General features: G+C 36.4%; 1 protein-coding gene across 15 annotated transcripts in view; it reads right to left on the reverse strand.

Annotated features, from left to right (window-relative positions):
* The window catches only part of BLTP1 (bridge-like lipid transfer protein family member 1), a 114511-nt gene that overhangs the window by 20160 nt on the left and 75559 nt on the right, over positions 1-18792 (reverse strand). For 6 of the 15 annotated variants that reach the window (XM_074589119.1, XM_074589120.1, XM_074589123.1 and 3 more), the window contains 18 exons: positions 17223-17429; positions 16832-17070; positions 16002-16246; positions 14684-14789; positions 13633-13730; positions 13155-13340; positions 11967-12135; positions 11235-11446; positions 10119-10317; positions 9480-9539; positions 8282-8508; positions 7572-7772; positions 7238-7368; positions 5639-5762; positions 4514-4623; positions 2945-3035; positions 2325-2387; positions 423-667 (listed from right to left, as the gene is read on the reverse strand). In XM_074589119.1, the coding sequence (XP_074445220.1) occupies positions 423-667; positions 2325-2387; positions 2945-3035; positions 4514-4623; positions 5639-5762; positions 7238-7368; positions 7572-7772; positions 8282-8508; positions 9480-9539; positions 10119-10317; positions 11235-11446; positions 11967-12135; positions 13155-13340; positions 13633-13730; positions 14684-14789; positions 16002-16246; positions 16832-17070; positions 17223-17429 (2913 nt within the window). The remainder of the gene's footprint in view (positions 1-422; positions 668-2324; positions 2388-2944; positions 3036-4513; positions 4624-5638; positions 5763-7237; positions 7369-7571; positions 7773-8281; positions 8509-9479; positions 9540-10118; positions 10318-11234; positions 11447-11966; positions 12136-13154; positions 13341-13632; positions 13731-14683; positions 14790-16001; positions 16247-16831; positions 17071-17222; positions 17430-18792) is intronic. The other 9 variants (XM_074589132.1, XM_074589131.1, XM_074589126.1 and 6 more) reach the window with 4 other exon arrangements.

Consider the following 18792-nt stretch of genomic DNA (forward strand, 5'->3'; position numbering starts at 1 on the left):
TTTAAAATTCTCAAGCAAGAAAAGGAACAAAATGATACATACAATAACGTTCATATTTTTAGATATTTACATGCACTTTGTGGAGGTATAATCAGTGGATAAAATGGAAAGTTATGCTGTATTTGACCAATCCGTCATTTGGTCCCACTAAAACCTGTCCCACTAAAACCTCAAAAAGCTCATTTTCCAAGTTCTTTTATTCTGTTCCAAGCCCTGAAATTTCTAACAGTTGCCTCCTTTTCAGATCAGAATTCCTCCTTCCCTCACAGTCATCTCTGCTGCACGCAACCTCCTCTGCCTTCCACGGACACACTTCAGGCAAAATTCAGTCCTTCATCAGTAATGGATTTTGTAGCTTTAAGGTCAATATTTCAAGTGTATTTTTCTTAATTTCTGTGTTCTTCCTTAGGACCATTACTTACGGTGGTTTCCGATAAAAGTACGTCCTCTCTCTTTCATGGTCATCCTCTTTCTCAGAGTCCTCACTGCTTGATGATAAGCTGTCATCCCGGCGTCCTTCTTCAGGCTGGAAGGGAATGCCGGGTGAGAAGACTACTGGAGTTTTGGGTGAACCAAATACCGAGCATGAGCCTTCACTAGTAGATGAGTAATGGGAGGGACCATCAATAGTTACAGACAAAAGGTCCATTTCTGTCTCCTCTGGAAACTGATTATAAAAAGACAAAAAGATAGTAAATTTCCACAGGTACCGTTTCCATCGAGAATGCATTAGATAGCTCTGGAAATAAAAAAGCAAGAGTGCTATGAGAAACTCCTGCTCACGAGTTCCTCATAATACAGAGGCAGCAGGTGTAGAAATTGCAAGACAGATAATGAAAGAGAAAGAAATGAAAGCTTGGTGGGGAGCCATTTGCCATTGCCCAGTGATCGAGCTCAATCTATCAGCTAAATATGCGTCATGCTCTGACCAATTCATACGATCAGAAGGAACAGAAACATTTCATTTCAATTGGAAAAAAAAAAGTTAATTTGAAAGAAAAGAACCAAAGACAGCAAAAATCATCGTGAGCCTGGCAGAGGGGTGAGGCGGCCAGGAGCATTAGTGAGGCGTGCATGCAGGACGCTAACACAGAATGTATGGCACCGCTTGGCAGTCCTGGGCTGCGCTCTTGGGCAACGCGTGCTTTAACATGACACGAACTTCAGGCCAAATTTCCTGTTTCTCACATAGAGCACACCACAAGCACCACACAAGCAGTTTTCAAACATTTAACTTCTTAAAATGCCTGTGAAAAATAGCTAGAAGTGTTAATTCAACACCAGGGCTACCTAACGCAGTGTTACTACAGAACTACCCAGTCGTCGTCTGCACATTCGAATTAGAGCTCTGCTGAAGACCTGGCATTATAATGTCAGTAAGATTTTTTTCTTTTTTAATATTAAATATTTCATAACTCTTAAGTGTTTGATAGCATTTTGCTATGCCAACAGAACTGAAGCTAACTGGGCAACAAAAGGTAGGATAGCTCTTAATCGTGAACATATTTAAATGTGCAAAACACGTTTCTATGTTTCATTTCCACCTCTCTCTCAGAAAAAAGATTTTATTTCCGGGGAGCATGAGGTGAGCTGGAAGGGAAAAAAGGCACATTACTATCTCTTGAGTTTGTTTTTTTGGAGTGTTTTTTTGGTTGGTTGGTTAGTTTTGGGGGGTTTGTTTGCTTTTGTTGCATTTTTTTTTTTGTGTTTTGTTTTGGTTGGTGTTTTTTTTGAAGAAAAAAAATAACCTTTACTATTTTCCCTAAATGTGTTTTTTAAAGCAGTTAAACTCCACCATTTCTTCTCTGGGTATTAAGTTTTGGCATGCTCCCTACTCACGATTATTTGAAAATGTCTTACTCTGCGTTATATATAGGCATTCCAACAAAAATAAAAGTGTGAGAAGAGGTTCTCCCACCTAGCAATTATTTTGTACTGGTGTCGATGCCTGCAATCTTGGAACACAAAGTACCTGCACACACGCTAAAATCCTCTTCTGTGTGTGAAAAGCACATTTCAAGGCAAGACTTACATCACATCAGCCTTGATCAAGGTCTTCCTAAATATACAGACGTAATTCCAATAATTCATTTTATAACAACTACCAAGTTTTAGGCCTACATAAGGGTGTCGAAACACTCTGGAAAGTTCATCAACAACCAATTCTGGTTTTCTGCTTACTTTACATATTTCAATTTAAATATTTTCAAATTTGATATACATTCTGTTTAGCTGAGTGCAAAAGAGATGAAACATTGAAAAGCAGCTCCCTGTGAGATAAATTAGTTCTCTGGCAAAGAATACTTGCTTCTTCTCAGAAATACCTGAAAATACCCTTCCCCTGGACAGCTGGATTGTTGTGCAATCCCCAAAGCTGTTTTATTCAACTTAATTAGAAGTGAAAAAAAAAATAACATAAATTAAAACAATTACAATAATCTCAGCCATGCAAAAACAACATAATAGGAACACTTTAAAAATGAGAAAACATAGCAACAAACAAAACCAAAGCTTCAACAATCCGTTTCAGACACATAGAAGAATACACCTGTAGGGGTACAGCAAACTGAGTAATACACATTTCCAAAACTCTAAATATATTCAAAACCAAAAAATACTAGATGGTTTTTTGCAAACTCCTGCTAAAAATAAAGCAATTGTATTACCACTATGTGTCAGCCTAAAATAATGCCGTTTTCAATTATTTTCCCTAATGTTTCAATTAATTTCTGTATTAAGAAACCAAAACACATCTGTCTTCTGTCAAAGCAAATCTATCTTCCAAAAACACATCCATAATTTGAGGCGTGCACGCACACGCACACAGAAAAAGACACACAAAAACATACAAGCAATTCAGGTCTGCCTAGGTATACCCGTCTTGTGAACCTGTGACCAAATGGCACAGGATATATAATTATATGGCATATAAAGTCATTCTTACAGAATCCTGTATGTTGAAAGTCACTCTTGGCCCAGGAGATGCAGCATCTACACGGATATCTGGGAGGTCTTCGCTGTCTCCTAGTCGAGAGCTAGAGGCGAAACCAAAACACAACAGTTTGTTGAGTTCTACTGGAGGATTTTACATGCATGCAAACATTTAACTCCACAAATGTAAGGTAATAAAAAAGTACAGTCAGTACTAGAATTTTGTTATGGAAGAAAATAAAAAATCATAATTGAAGCACTTAGGGTACATGAAAGGAAAAAGGAGGGGGGAAAAGGAAAGAGAAGGAAGCTGCACATTACTTGGCTAGTAGACTAGTGCTAGCCAATCTCCGCTTATTTCTGTATGCAAGTTTTTCAATCCTAAACCAACATGCAGAGATTATAGAAAAATAAGATATTTGGGACATAAAGCAAGTCGGCAGATTATGTATTGCCTGATGCAACTGAAATGAATTATTTGACCTTATAGTATATGCATACTACTTTTCATTCACAACCAAAGTACTCAAAGTTTTTCAGAACTTTGTCCATCTTACAGAGCAACAGAAAAGCCCCATCATCTTTTCCATGCAATTTCTGGTTCTTTTCACATAACCTTGTGAAAAGGTAAAATGAAAGTGGTTTTCATCTGATCTCAAACTAGAACCTTCATGCCTTCAACACTTGCTCTGCTTTAATTATCAATAATACTAACTAATTCAGAAGAAAGATTCCTTTTCAAGGGCACCTTAAAAAATTCACTTGAGAGTACTTAGAAAGCTGGGTTTTGCTGGAGTGTCTGCTGTTTGATGTTTTCACATGTGGATTATTTATAAATTTCCATTCACTTTTCCAGAAGTATTAAAATTTGAAGTAAATTTCTACTCTCATAGAAACAAGTACACACAATTCTAACGCTACTGTCCACTTTTTAAATTTTCAAATCTTTTCTATTTAATACATAATAACGTAGCACGTTTTTAATTCCAAACTTTGAACACTTCAGCTGGATCTACAGGAGCAACAGACTCAAACACATATATTCTAAAACCAAAGCAACCGCTTTATTAAGAGGCATCATTACAGAACTAGTTTGCTCATCATTCATTAAATGACGAAACAAAGCCAATACACGTAATACAGTTGAAGAGATTAAAAAAAAAAAATTACCATTCACAAAAAAAAATCTCCCTTCCTTCTCATTACAACAGCCCCTTTTTAAGGCAGATGATTGCAAATCAAGTGAAGAAATCGAAATTATTACACTCTGCCATTTTTCCTTATATACGTTTCTTCAGCATGTCTTTAAAGTAGGATTCTGTAGAAAACCCTAAATTGTTGTAGAAGTGGAAGCTTCTCCTCATTTGACACACTAGTAAGTCTGTCAAAAAGGAAGTTTCAAAAAAAGGTGAAAAGTTGCTTTTTAGAACATGCCTGTCTTCCAAAATGATCTTCTCCTATCCAGTTCCACCTCGTATAGCCACTGTCTATAGTAAAAGGACTCTTAGGGCCAAAGTCCAGTGTTTCCTCTGTTACGTATGCTGCTGTTGTTATCACAGATCTCAGGTTACCAGAAGCTTACCTTGTTCTGTCCATTCTCTTCAGAGGCGGTCTTCCTGATGCTGAAATACTCTTAGATCGGCTATAGCTGGGTTTGTAGCTGAGACCCCATTTGTCTTTCAAGGAGGCAGCCTAAAACAAAAATATATTTAAATGCGACAACTGAGAACACAGTGAAGAACACTGGCAAGCTAAAATAGTATTTTACACAGGTGTGCCGGTAAAAAGATTTTTTGTTCCGTAATAGCTACAATGCATCTCTTATCAGCATTTGCCAGCATCTTCATCTTGCCTCTGGATACATGTTCACTTTTCATACTTGCTGGAATTGGTAATGCCCTGTTGCCAGGAGAAAAGTTTACCCAAAGCTAATACTCTGGCCACTTCGACAAACATCCCTCCTAACCACCACTACAGTAACAGAAGAATGTGAGCTAAATTGAGAGCACCTGAGAAAGAGCTGCTAACAGATTACTATCTGAAAGATCTTTTCTTATTAATGAAGCATCATCCTTGGAGCTCCTGGCTGGACGCAGTGAAAATAATGGTTTGCCAGGTTTCTTATCAGGGTTTGGGGACAACAGTCACATATGTTTGTGGATTACCAGCAACACTGCTTGTTTTTTGTCCAGTTTCTTCTAGCGTCTATGCTTAGTAGCTTGTATTTATTTTTACATTACCTAACTCTGCAAACACACTCTTTATTTATATATAGAACCCACTTATAGAGAGCACACATGCCAAGTGGATTACAATAGGTATCTATCATTTGCCCAGGCAGTTAACATGCTTGCCTCTGCATCTGCATTTGTCAGTCCAATAAGGAATCATTTTCAAATCTGCTAAGAGAAGGAGTAAATAACAACTTCAAATACACATTTTTCTACCTATTTCTTGTGAGTGTGCAAATAAAACCATTTACATCATAGTATCTCTGAAATTTTGATTTTCCTATCACCATTATTACGAGAGAGAAAGACCTTTACCCACCCGCTCCTAAAGGTAAAGGGGTTGCTGAACTAACTATTTGATATTCTTAACCTTCCTTTTCCATTATTAACGTTTTCTTTGCTTCAAACAATGTGCAGAAAAGAAATACGCAATGCGAGTGCAAGCATTATTTTTAAAGTAACTTAATACTGCTTACCCTCATACTGGATCTACGTAGCTTTTTACGAACGTCTCGGCGGATATCATTCACAGCCACCGACTCCAGTTGCTGGTAGCGCTGAATTTCTTGATTTATAGTTCCTTCACTTGCACCTAATTTTCTGGGGATAAATCATGCTTGAGTTATCTTACAAATAGGTGACATTATTTTCACCATTTCAAAATCTGTGTCGCAATGATATTGTGCTTTCCCTGGGAATTATCCCATTTTCTTCTTTTTTCAGTAGTTACTTATGACCAGTGCCAAATACAGCTGCAGAAGAAGTGCAAATACAGCTGCATTCTTGTTTCATAATACAACTTTTTGCCCGGTATAATATTTTGTCCTTACGAAGACTCTTTGATTTTAAGGTTTGCTGTCTCCACATGACTTAGCGGAGCAGATAGAGGATGTAGAACAAACAAATGTGCAAGGAGACCCCCAAACAACAGTGCTACCATGATGCTAAATTAAGGTGGGGAATAAGAAAGGCTATGCAGCAACTCTCTTGTTTCAAAAAGCCCTAGTTGTAACAACTAGATTAAGGAACTCCTATACACTTTCAATCAGATGGCAGCTGGTTAATTAAAAACAAACATAACAGTCAAAACCAAGAAGAATCCTCCTCCTGCTCTAACAGTCCAAAGCCCTGGCACACCAATGCCAGCCTTCTGTAGCTGATTACCTTCTGCAGAAAAAAACACATTGCTAAATAATTTTAAAAACTCTATAAAGAACTGCTCTTCTGAAGGAATCTCAGTTTACTGAAGCATTCATAAACTGAGAAAAGGCAGGCACAAAACACAATTTTGATTCTTGAACTTGTATTAAAAGAAACATTTAACCTAAAATCCAAGGTTCAGATACAACTGCCCTCTGAATGGTAAAACAGCAATTTCATTCCAAGTACAAGCAGTAACACATGTCTCCTCTTCATTATTTAACAGGTAATTAGCAAGCTCTGTGTTCCCATCCCAGACAGATCCATTTATAGTAAGTCTGTCTTAGGGAAGGGAGAAAAAAAAAAAAAGCAAGCCCAACAAACCATGGCTGCAAAAAATTATTAATAAAATCCACAGAAGTAGTTCAGATGAAATTTATAAAATCTGAAATAATTCTTTCTTCAGGGTTTTCTCAAGTAAAGCATAGGAGATTTAATTTTAAAGTATCGCCTACAAGATGTAAAAAATAGTCAATTTTTTCTTCTTCTTCCAGTGAACGAGACTAAGCTTATTACAAAGTAATGTATTTTGTTAAAGTAATCACCATGATAATAAATCAAGATGGATCTATGATGCTGAATCAATAGGAAATTGATTATAATCAGCCATTGTAATGCAGAACCAGAAGGAATACAGGCTAATTTGACACTTGGGGAAGAACTTGAGGAATTTGAGAGAATACTTGAATATATAGTTTTTTCTTATGGAATCCAAAATGACAATTTTTTATTTTTAAACAAAGACAGCAATTTCCACTTGACCATCACAATGCCACAAGATATGTGATAAGAACAGAAAAGAAAAAAGTCCGCTGCAGTTTGTTATTCCCCAGTTATTGTATTATTTGTGCAAGTTAAAGCAAAACCCGACTTACTTTAAGTCATCAATAACTTTAGCTTGCTCATTGAGTTCTCTAATATCCACTAAACGTTTCACAAATTTTCTTCCTCGCTGTTCTCCAGTTTGGATACTAGAAGCTCCCTGCCGTCGGTGATCAACAATCTCCTATTTAAAATAAACATTTAATTAATGCCCTCATCAAAAATCGGCCATTAGTGCAATTTAACGGGCAAAGTGAATTTCACACCTTAAAATTTGGACTAGTGCATGCAAAAGAATCAGTTTCATCTCAAAAGGCAGCTGATTGGATTTTTTTCCAGTGATCCAAACCCCATCATTCAGTTAGACACACCGTAACTACTACATACATGTCCCCATGAGCAGGATCTGCCTGCTTTCATATGTGATCTGCTAGACTGAAGAGAATCACACTTCGCTGACCCCAATAGATATTCTACAGGAACAGAGTATCGATGGTTTGGGGGGCTCAAACCCAGCAGGTGATTTACAATCCGCTGCCCAAATGTTAGCTTGCGTGCATCTCCGCATAATGAACCTCCACCTGATCTCTAAACAACAAACAGGAACATTAGTGTTCTGGGATAACGTTTTCACCATTGGCAGGCAAGAGACATTTAAGACAGCCATTAAAGAATATCTGTTAAAACGTTTTTATGTGAAACCAAAAAGCAAGGTCAGCAGCATATTGCGTAGAAGTACCAAAAAAGAATTTTTTCCAATTTGCTCATATTAGTAACTTACTCATGTTAAGAAAACCTGTTTAGAGTCCCAGCTTTTCCAAGTCAGGTACCTGAAGTTAGGTGTTGTGTCTCCATATTTTCAAGCCCAGATCGGTATTTCCACATAACACCAGTAGAAATATGATCTTGCATTTCTTGCCTTTGAAATATGGAGTTAGAAAACTAACACACAAACGTTTTTGATTTGTAACAAGAGTTATATGAGCTATACGGAGCAGCGTGCCAGACTCAACGCAAGACTAAGATCTTTCCATTTGACTGAAGACTTTGTCACACCTTTTCCAACTAGCAGCACTTATTTTGGTTGATTCACTTACTGCATGTATAGTGGGAGACATAGTGTCAACTTCATCCTCATCAGAAAGGTCAGCTATGTTTACAGAGTTGAGGTCAGCAATATCATCAATATCTTCTTCTCCTGTCAACGTTGTGAGGGTGTTGCCTAAAGCATTCAGTCTTTTCCCAATGTTTGGATCCATATGGACATCAATACCACACATCTTCCATAACACATTCAGTGTCCAGGTTCCAGCACTACTACTTTCTGTATTTAAAAAAAACAACAACACAGTTTAACCACTTTTTCCTCTTCTAAAAAAATCCCCCCTACTGAGTTATGTATTAGTTAGCCAAGACAGTCTTTATCGGTTACAAAAAGACATCTTTTCTACCTACTCTGAGGAAAACACATTCCACAACTGAAACGCTTGCTGCAAGTACTTCACAGCTACAAATTAGTATTTCTTTAACAAGTGATGTACAGAGACAAGCCTAATGAAAATACATTCCCTTCAGGCAAGCTGATGACCAGGAGAGAGCATCTCAAACTTCAGCTCTTCCAATTGCAGCCAAGTGCACTATTCCAGAACAGGATTTCTAACAGCAAGAAACCTAAAGGATGTCTATCTGCATGTAAAAATGCTGACCTATTTACAGCTACAAGTTGAATAATGATGCTGGAAGATGTAATAATATATATGTAGTGTGCCTGCTGAGAACCTTGTCTTCCCACATTTCAGCATCAAAAGACAGAACTTGCTTCAAGCAGAACTACACAAGACACTGTTTTTCCTCCTGAATGGATTCGTGCTGGTTTTCACCATGCACAATTCTATGTGAGGTAAATTTTTAATAGTTGCAGCATGTGTTTCATTTTTATGTCTCCTCAGCACAAAAAAGCAAGCAGGGGACAATGAACAAAACTACGGCAACAGAAGACGTCATAAATGCAACATTTGGTCAAAGAGATAAGAAGCAAGCAGCAGGTGTGATGACCAAGACAGAGACTGCCAGGTATTTTTGAGGCCTGTGTTGCTGATGTGACTCAAAACCTGGAATAGCTTGAAAGGATGGAGCAGATAAAAACATTGAGGAGTTTTACCAGGAAGACAAGATACTAAACAAAACAAAAAAACAGACCGACAATTAAATTACAACACAGTTAAAGGATTTAACATTCATATTGTATGAATGCTTTACTTATATAGGACTTGATTTATTAAAAAAGTGCACTACCTGCTGCAGCCTGTCCTGTTGTCCTAGAACATACTTCATATGTACCATCTGGCACAACACCTGTATGAAGCATATGAAGCACAAACACTCATTAGGCAGAGTGTGAAAATTGCTTTAGACCTTCCAAATTCCACGTCAATTTCTTGCCCTCCGCAATTAAAGCATAAGTAGTGTTGGATAGGATTTAGTTTAGTTTTAATTCCCATAGAATGACTTTCCTTATTTAGTAAAGTCAACCTACTTGGTAACATCCAATAGAACAACTTATAATCACATATAAATTCTAGAAACTTCACCATAATGAGAGATACATATATATATATATAAATGAAAATCATCTATATTAAAAACTTACTGGGATTTTATGAAATTATATAAAAGCAACATATCCAACTCTTCCAACATCTCTCAGACAGAACTTAAATGCTTACAATGAGACTTACAGAAACAAAGTTATTAATAAAGGAAAACAACAAAGAAATACAACCTTTTAGATCCAAATTATTTTGCTTTCAAAAAGCGTAAGTCTTTTCTTTATCTTTTGGGGGAAAGTTCAGCAGTTTTAAAAATCACAGGAAAGGGTAAAAGTAGATTAATATCTGAAATAGTATTGTCCAGTGTGAAGTCACACCCACTTACATGCATTCATGACTAGATCTCCTCTTATTTCTGGTTTCCAGTCATCCCAACTTGTCTCAAAGCCATCAGCAAAGCGGATACAGAAGTTTTTAAAATGACCTTTGCTAACTAAAGACTCTGAGGAGCAGGCAGTAATTAATGTGCTTTCAATAGTCAGGACTAAAGCAGAGCCAGTGTCAAGATCTGCAGTGTGATTAGACTGGAAAATAAAATGAGAGAGGATTTACTGGTCATTGCAATGTCAAAGCAATATTGTACGTGCATTAAATGCTGTTTATCTTTCCCTATTAGAAAGCTGATCCTTCTTGTATCTCCTTGTATTTTTCCTTCTCTGCAGAAACTTTCAAAGCATCTTATCTGTCTGTACAGTGTCTTGCACTGTTGTTTTCTAAATGCAACACCTACAGTGTAAACACATTAGGGCACAATGATGAAAAGTAGCTTTATTACGTAATTTTTTTGTGCTTATTTTGATATCTATAATTATGCAGAGTCTTAAATACACAGACTGACTGATTATTTTCCAGCCCTTTGCATATTAAGGTCTGTAATTCTGTTTACCTGCAAAAAAGCCCACATATTCCCTTTTCTAATGCTAGACTTCTTTTGATCCAGCGTAAGTACTGTAAACATGCTATTCTATATACAGCTTAAGACTTCATAAGCCAGAATGTGTTTTTCTTAAATTTACTATCATTTGTAAGACATAAGAGCATAAAATGCCATCTGATTTGTCCATAACTGCCAGATAGAAGACTCACAATCAAAATGTTACATCATTATGACTTCTAGGTTATTGGCCTGATTACTCCTTTACATTTGTATGTATTACAACTATTTCCTTCTACGTTGTTAAAATGATTCATTTCTGTTCTGGAAATATTCCCCATTAAGAATACTCCCAGTTCAACAAAGGAACAGTCTCTGAATCCAAGGTTTTCTCTCAGAGCCATCTACCTTTTTCTATCCTCATAATGCTCCACTGATGCACGGAGTGTGGCAGTGTAATATGCCAGCATATGTAATATTTTCGATTTTATACTTAAAAGGTGCAGAGCACACCTTCACCTTTCAACAGACTACTAGTAGTCATGTTGCTTCAGACATTTTGATTACCTGAGGTGTGTTTGTGATGGGCAGGCAAATCCCTAAGTCATTGACAGTCAACTGAAGAAAGAGGGTCCCAAAAGCCTGCGCAGAGGTTTGTTGGATTCCGGGCAGCATATCTACTACTTCTTTTGTGGCCATATGAATATCTTTATGTAAAGCCATTCTCTGTTCATTCCAGTTGTCATACGCAGCCTTGTAGTTCAGCCAAAATAGCACAGCTTTAGGAAGAAACCAGAAATACTTAATTGAAATCAACACATACCAAAAAAAAAGCACACTCGCTTAGTAAAGGGGTTTTCTTGTTGTTGTTTTTCATTTTTACAGTTTCTTCATTACTTTAAGACGTTGGACACACACATATTCAGGACGTAGAAAAGTGGCTCATGCTGCAAAGGACAAGATGGACTAAGACAATTACTTAGCGTCAAAGTTAACACTGTAAAATACAGAAAGTGATGCTGTTCTCAGCATTATTCATTTGTAAAGACTTACAAAAGCAACTTCCTGCAAACCACCTGAAAACTAATCACCTCAGCAAATGGAATTTTTGACATTAGGAATTATCGACCTGTTGCCATGCAGTAGATCTCCTAAACTTCTTAGCTAGTTTATTATCCCTAACATTTTGATTTAACATGAAATATACTAAATCTTGAATAATCAAGCCTCTTTAAAAAAAAATAAAAATACAGCTTCTTAAGTATGAAAACAAATTTGTAGCAATTGTCTCTTCAATACCTCTATCAAAGGCCACAGGCTGAGCAAAAACAATTGGTCTGTTCAAAGTAATGAGCACAGCTTCTCTATCTGATGAGCCACTGATTTCTTCTCGGAGAGCATTTCTTAATCCAATTCTTGTCTTGAAATAGGCAACTTGATGAAAGTCTGAGCCAGCTTCTTCATAAACCTTAAAATGTTCAAAAAGTGGGAAGGGGTAGGGGTTTACAGCAGGGAGGAGATCAGGGATGGGGAAAAATAATCAAATTACTGCTTTTGACAAAACATAAAATTACAACAAGAAGTAAAGATGTCTCCTTTCCCCATTTTCTCTTCTAGCCAAAGCTCCTTTGAGGATATTGAATTTTCTTACGTTAAATTGTAATTGTAATGTTATTTTCCTTATTTATCATAAAATATTAACTAAAATATATCCAGACACTCTTTTGTGACATACATTTATAGGTTCTAAGACCCATATTTGTTTGTTTCGAGGCACCACAAAATATTTTCATATCATAGAACTGGTGATTCCAGGTAACGGTGGGTTTAAGAATCCAAGAGATACAACTTTCAAACTAATACAGAAAAACTAGGTCAAAATGTAGGTCTAGTCAGGTCTACATCTTGTCTGATCTTATTATTTCATTCATGTAACCTAAAAATAATAGCAATAATCAATGGAAATTTTGTATTTGACCCAGTAGCAAGGCCATTACTGTTGCAAGGGGCTAATAAGTTCTAAGATGTTAATAGCGTGAAAAAAATAATAATAATAAAAAAGAGCCCATACTTGACTCCTCCTATCTTTTTATGCATGTACACCAGTCTTCATAATGAAGATTTGCTAATTCTTCTGAAAAGTCATCTCCAGTCCCTTCTTGACTCAAGTGACAAAATCTATTTTGAACGACTGTTAACCAAACTATTTATGAGAGCATAATCAGGAAGTAAATTTCCACAACTGCGGAATGCTTAAACTTTAAAAAAAAAGAGAAAGCTGAAAAAACAAACCAACCAAAAATTAAAAAACCCCAAGAACCTCAAACGAAAAACCAACACCTTCCACAGCCCCCCTACACTTTATACCCATTCCACAGCCAGATCCAGAAAAAAACCCAGCAGTTTAAGACAGCCTCTTGGCTTGTTTATGTATTTTTTAATCACAAACTATTAAGAACATCACACACAAAGATACTGAGTACTGACCTGATGTTTAACAATCTGTCCTAGTGCCAGATTTAAATCCACCTGGCATTTCCCAAACAGTTTGAGGTAGCTGCTACTTCCAGGCATTGCTTTGGTTTGCAGTCTGTTTGAGAGTTCAAGTTCTATCAATCCAGTTTCAAATCTCACAGCTCGCATTGAGGGAGTTGTAGCTGTCACTTGAATTCCCTAATGAATAAGGAAGGTACAATGTCATTAGGATCTGGTTTAGAGACACAAAGAGAAGGGAAAAAGAACCACCAACAAACCAAAAAAACCACAACTTTTAACTGTGCAGCAAAAGAGAGGACACAATCATTTTTCACAATGCAATGCCACTAAGCTACTTTAAAAGATTACAGGAACCAAACTCAAGGTCTTTTTCTTCATGCAGAGTATTCCTGATGCAATAAGCTTTGAGGTAAAAACCCCAAAGCCATTAATGGCATCTAGGACCACTCTTTTGTTATCATAAGATTACCTTAAACTGTAGGCTCAAAGAGTAAAGAAGAATTTTTGGTTTTTCTCCATCAGTTGTGCCATCATGTTCATTCCAAAGAGGTATTGGCTGCTCCCCTCCTGTGCGCGTTAAATGTACACATTCAGAGTTTTAACAAAGAAAACATTTTAAAACACATAGATATAAAAAAAGGTGACAGTGCATTAAGCCTCATTTTAAACAGTGACTAGTTGAAGATTTATAAAAACAAATACAGGCTGAAGATGGAAGACATAGGTGCAGATTCAGCTTGTTACTTATAGTTAATAGCTCTCTACTGAGAATTAAGACAGAGTGTCACGTTCCTCCCTCCTGGGAAACTTTCCACAGGAAGGCTCAAAGCCTGTAAGGAGTAACACCATTTTCAAAACAGATATTCTTTGTCTCCTGCACAAATGTATCTCCTAATTATCTGACAATAAAAATTAACCACTTGACTGAATAGTGTGCAAATTGCCTGAAAAGAGGATCTGAAATTATATCAGTATTTTTCAATGACAGGAGGAAAGAGTATTCTGCGGTTATTTTATTTTTGCGTTTGCTTCCTCATCCTGGCACATTTTCATCCCAAGTTACATATCCCCATAGGCCCAAACCTGAAGGAGCAATCTTGGTTTAAAGCCTCCTTGAGATTTAGTCAGTATTATGTATTTTCAATTTATATTCAGTCTTTGTTTATAGGAAGGGCTTGCTGCTGGAAAAGGCTAAGCCATTAATTCTCTCCATATATGCCAACTCTTCTCATTAAAGTTATTGCTATTTGGTGGTAAGAATGGGCAGATTAAAGAAAAATGCAGTAAATTTTTATTACTCTATTTTGTATCTGGATGTTTTTCTTCTGCAAATAGTCTTAACAACCCTGTCCTCTTTTTGTTGTTGGTTCCCCTCCCCAAATATTCTTAACTAGGATCACGTAAAACTACAAAAAAAACCCTAAGGGCCCTGAGCAACTGGATCCAGAGAACTATATAATGTTGCCACCAAACAAGGCTTATGGATCTTACTTAAAGTTGGCTTTAAGTGTTCTGCTTACCTGAAACCTTCTGTATGACTTCATTTACTTCCTTCATGAACACTTTTTGCACAAATACTAAATGATTTAAAAGATCAGTTGTGAGATTATGTTCGAAGGAACCAACCTGCAGAAATATAAAATTTTAGAACAAAACTTCAAAACAATACCTATGTTTTCAAAACAATACATTTTTAGTTTTCAATCCAGTTATATTGTTATTAGCATAAAAAAAGAACATTAAGTAGCTTTGTCTTGCAGGTTTTCTGCTGTGAATGCCTATCAGAAAACTGAAGGACATACACTATTATATGAAAAAGCTTATTCTCCTGCTTAAGTTTAGCTTAGACAATAAAATGCAGGACTTGATTAAGGTTCATGGAAGTATGTGAAACGCTACTTAATTACATATAGTAAATCATTATCAGAACAAAATAGAAATGAGCTGTCAAGCTCTAAGCGTGCATCACTCCACCTACTGTAGACTAGCAAGTTTACTGATCTCTTCAATGGTAAACTTATTAATAGTCCAATCTAATCTTAAAAAATACTCCTAAAGAACTGGAGTTTGCCTATGATTGTTTAAATTTGCCATGAAGATTTTTTTAAAATTAAATTAAAATACAGATATTTTCTAAGATGCAAACAACAGAAATCTCAATTACAAACATGCTAGACTATTTTTCTGACTAAAGAAAAACACCAATAGAGAGGTTTCTTTTAAGCAGCATCACTTTTCTCTCTGGGAAAAGTAACTGTGGAAATTGGTACACAAATAGAATTTGCAAGTAGAACACTCTGTGTTGGACAGAAGATTTTATATCATTTACTAAGGTTATATATAGCGTCTCCTAACTATGGATTTGTCTAATCATGAAAAAATAAAACAGTTACAAAACAATAAAAACTGTTATTAAATTTTTCAGTATTTCTTTTTGCAAAATACATGACATTATCTGATGTGGTAGATTTCAGTTTAAAATGACACTTCATTTGAATCATCAACATAAACCACTTTCGTCTACTTCACTGATTAGAAATAGTTATTCCGAAAAAAAGTTTCTAAGCATATCTTCCTTATTTATTTGCACAAAATAAGATATCCAAAATCCTCCAATATAGTGGTCTTGACAGCTTAATATGTTGGCTGCGCAAACTAAGGACTGAGAAAGTTCTATTTCAGCGTCACGTAATTACAAATGTGTTATTTGGATCAACCTGTAAACCTGAGAACTCTGGAATAGGCAGATTATTAAAATAATATGAAGATGCACATACAGAAATGTAACAGAGCGGAAATGACTCAAGTTATCAAAAATGACTACCGTCTTCAACCTACTTCAGCCACACATCGTAAGTAGTTCCCCTGTAGATAATAGCCTTGCTTAGCAGGTAGCTCATCTATGCTCCAAATTTGGTCTGAATAAGTATCGTGTTCTTCCATGACATATTTGCCTGACATAGTGACAGGAGGAAGGTTGAGACTTGCGGAAGGAGGAATGGTTGACATATCAGTGGCAGAGACTTTTGAAGTGAAGCGCAATCTGTGATTTGGAAGCTCAAAATTAAACCTTGTTTGGGCACCTGTAAAAGGAAGATGGGGAAAGAAAAGGTACGAACTGCAAAAGAATCTTTTATTTATCCTGAAATTTAAGAACACTTTTGGAATAAAAACACCTTTAAAATGTTACTGAAATGCACAAACCTCTAGAGCTATAAATATCCACCCACATGATTCTGGGTTTTCTTAATTTTCAAAGAAAATAAAGACTTCACTGTAATTAGATGGAGAAGGGAGTTATACAAACCACCTCATCTGTACTGAGAACATACAAGAGTATTCTCAAGTAGCCTTATGAATCAGAATTCAATTCATCAGGGATCATAAACTAATTTTAGCAGAGGGAAGCTTTCTGGGAGGAAGCTACATATGAATGCATTCATGTCTTCATCTGCTCTTGTATTCTGCCTCTGGGAATTGGGTTTGACAACAGTGTAAATTCTCTATATGGCCCCATCTAATCAAAGTCCACCTTCAGAAAAAAAAAAGCCCATAGCGACAGATTCAAAGCTCTAACTAACTCAACAGAAATATCGAGTCCTCTTGGATGCTGCTAGCAAGGCCAAACTACAAGCCATAATGTTTTTAACATTTCAGGGAACTGTTACCTGTCATTCCGTGACTCCTCATTCTTCCCATCTTATATTCCGCCTTCAGGGAGGGCAAGAGCGCCGCTCCAATAGCTATACCATCTATCATGGCACTGAATTTAAGAACTATAGGCTTCTTTTCTAAGCCTTCTGGCAGCTGTGGAAATTCATTTGTTTCAACAGGTGTTTGATTAATACTTGTTGGAGTCTTTTCAGAGGGCAAAGGAGTTGCAACATCTTCTTTGGGAGGCTGAGGCCTATTGACCAAGACAAAGATCAGAAAATACTTTTTGTTATTGTAACATGACGTATGACCAACCTGGCTCTCCCACATGTGTTCACAGTAGCACAAGACCATAAATGGATGGCAAGCAGCAGCATTCAGAAGTGCCACACAAGCACCACTTACGCAGTTGACGGTTGCCTGATGAGATCCGAAATCTGCTTGGAGAGCTGGTGAGAACTGCGCACCATCATGCTGTGCAGGGTGGCGGGGTGCTGGGGAATGTTGATGCTGATGGCTCCAACTTTGACCACAGCAGCGTTGTTTGTTTTCAGCCCTCTCTGGGCACTATACAGGGCCTGGGATTTGGCAATGCTGCATTTCACGACAGTTCTAACAGAAAAGGAAACAGGATTTATTTGCACGTCTTTCGAAACAGTTACAGTTTTGTGTTAAAAGGGTTTTTAAGTGTCAGATGAATTTTAAAGTATTCATATAAGTGATTTTGTTTATAAACTATAAACATTCCTTTTTGTTTCACTTTACACACACAGATGCACTACATGCCACAAACAACTACACTACATGTAAGAGAGCTACGAGTCATGCATTGCAAAAATACTTGTTAAACTGTTATTCTTGCATAAGTAAGGTCATTTGAGTTTATACACACTAGGTTGCACATACACAAATTTTCACACACAGAAACAAATCAGAGCCTTCCATTTCAACTCCTTTTCAGGAATAATCTTGAATCATCCTTTTCATACGAAGACTTAGTAAAATCTGATTTTAGCATCCAAAAAGGTCAATGGAGGAAATACTCACTTAGCAATAAATACATAAAGTGGTAAATGGGCTTGTGAAATAATACCGACATTTAATTAACACTAATATGAAGTCTAAACTTTATTTTAATATTAAGGAGGGTATGGTTCACAATGCCTACCCAAGATAAAAATACAACTGCACGAAGCTGACAGTTTTTGATGTCGGAATGAAATTTTGGCATATCAGAATTCACTAAGCTCCTATTAAATTAAGATACATGGGGTAACACATTGACGTTTCTCAGTTCCTGGAGGGTTACCCAATGGAAGTATATTATGTAGCCAGGACAGAATATTACAGCCTCAAAGAAAAAGATATATAGTTGAGAAGATGTGGTACTTTAGCTAAAATGTCTGAAAAATAGACTATAAAACTGCAATGTTCAATGAACTTTTCTCAAATACTAGATTTTAAGGAACATAGCTAAAATACTTTTTGTATCATGACTTGAATTGTTCTGTAGACAGTTTGGTTTCATGGTAGAAGCTATAATATTCTGTTAATTCTACTCCCTAAGCAATGTTTCTTCTGTGAAGCCCTAACACACGGCTCCTTATTCTGATGTTAAAATACCACCTAGTCCAAAGCATCCCAGGTGTGGAAATACCAAAAAAAAGACATCATCCTCTGCTTATAATGAAGAAATACAACACACTGTAATCCAACCACAGGCCTATCAACATCAGCAGATTAATTTACTGAAGGTCTAGAAACATTTTCAGATTTTCACAGCTATGTAAGAGCTACAAGTGACCTAAAGCAGTTATGGATTAAACACTGTCAAGTAGAAATTATTTCAAAATATTTGAAGAATTTACACAAATATGAAGGAGGAAACAAATCTTAATTCACAAGTATTTTCAGAAAGACATTATACAAATAAACATTACTTAAGAAAAGGGCAGACATTTTAATCCATCTCTTT

This window comes from Larus michahellis, chromosome 5 (genome assembly GCF_964199755.1).
Source record: "Larus michahellis chromosome 5, bLarMic1.1, whole genome shotgun sequence".
NCBI classification, from domain to species: domain Eukaryota; kingdom Metazoa; phylum Chordata; class Aves; order Charadriiformes; family Laridae; genus Larus; species Larus michahellis.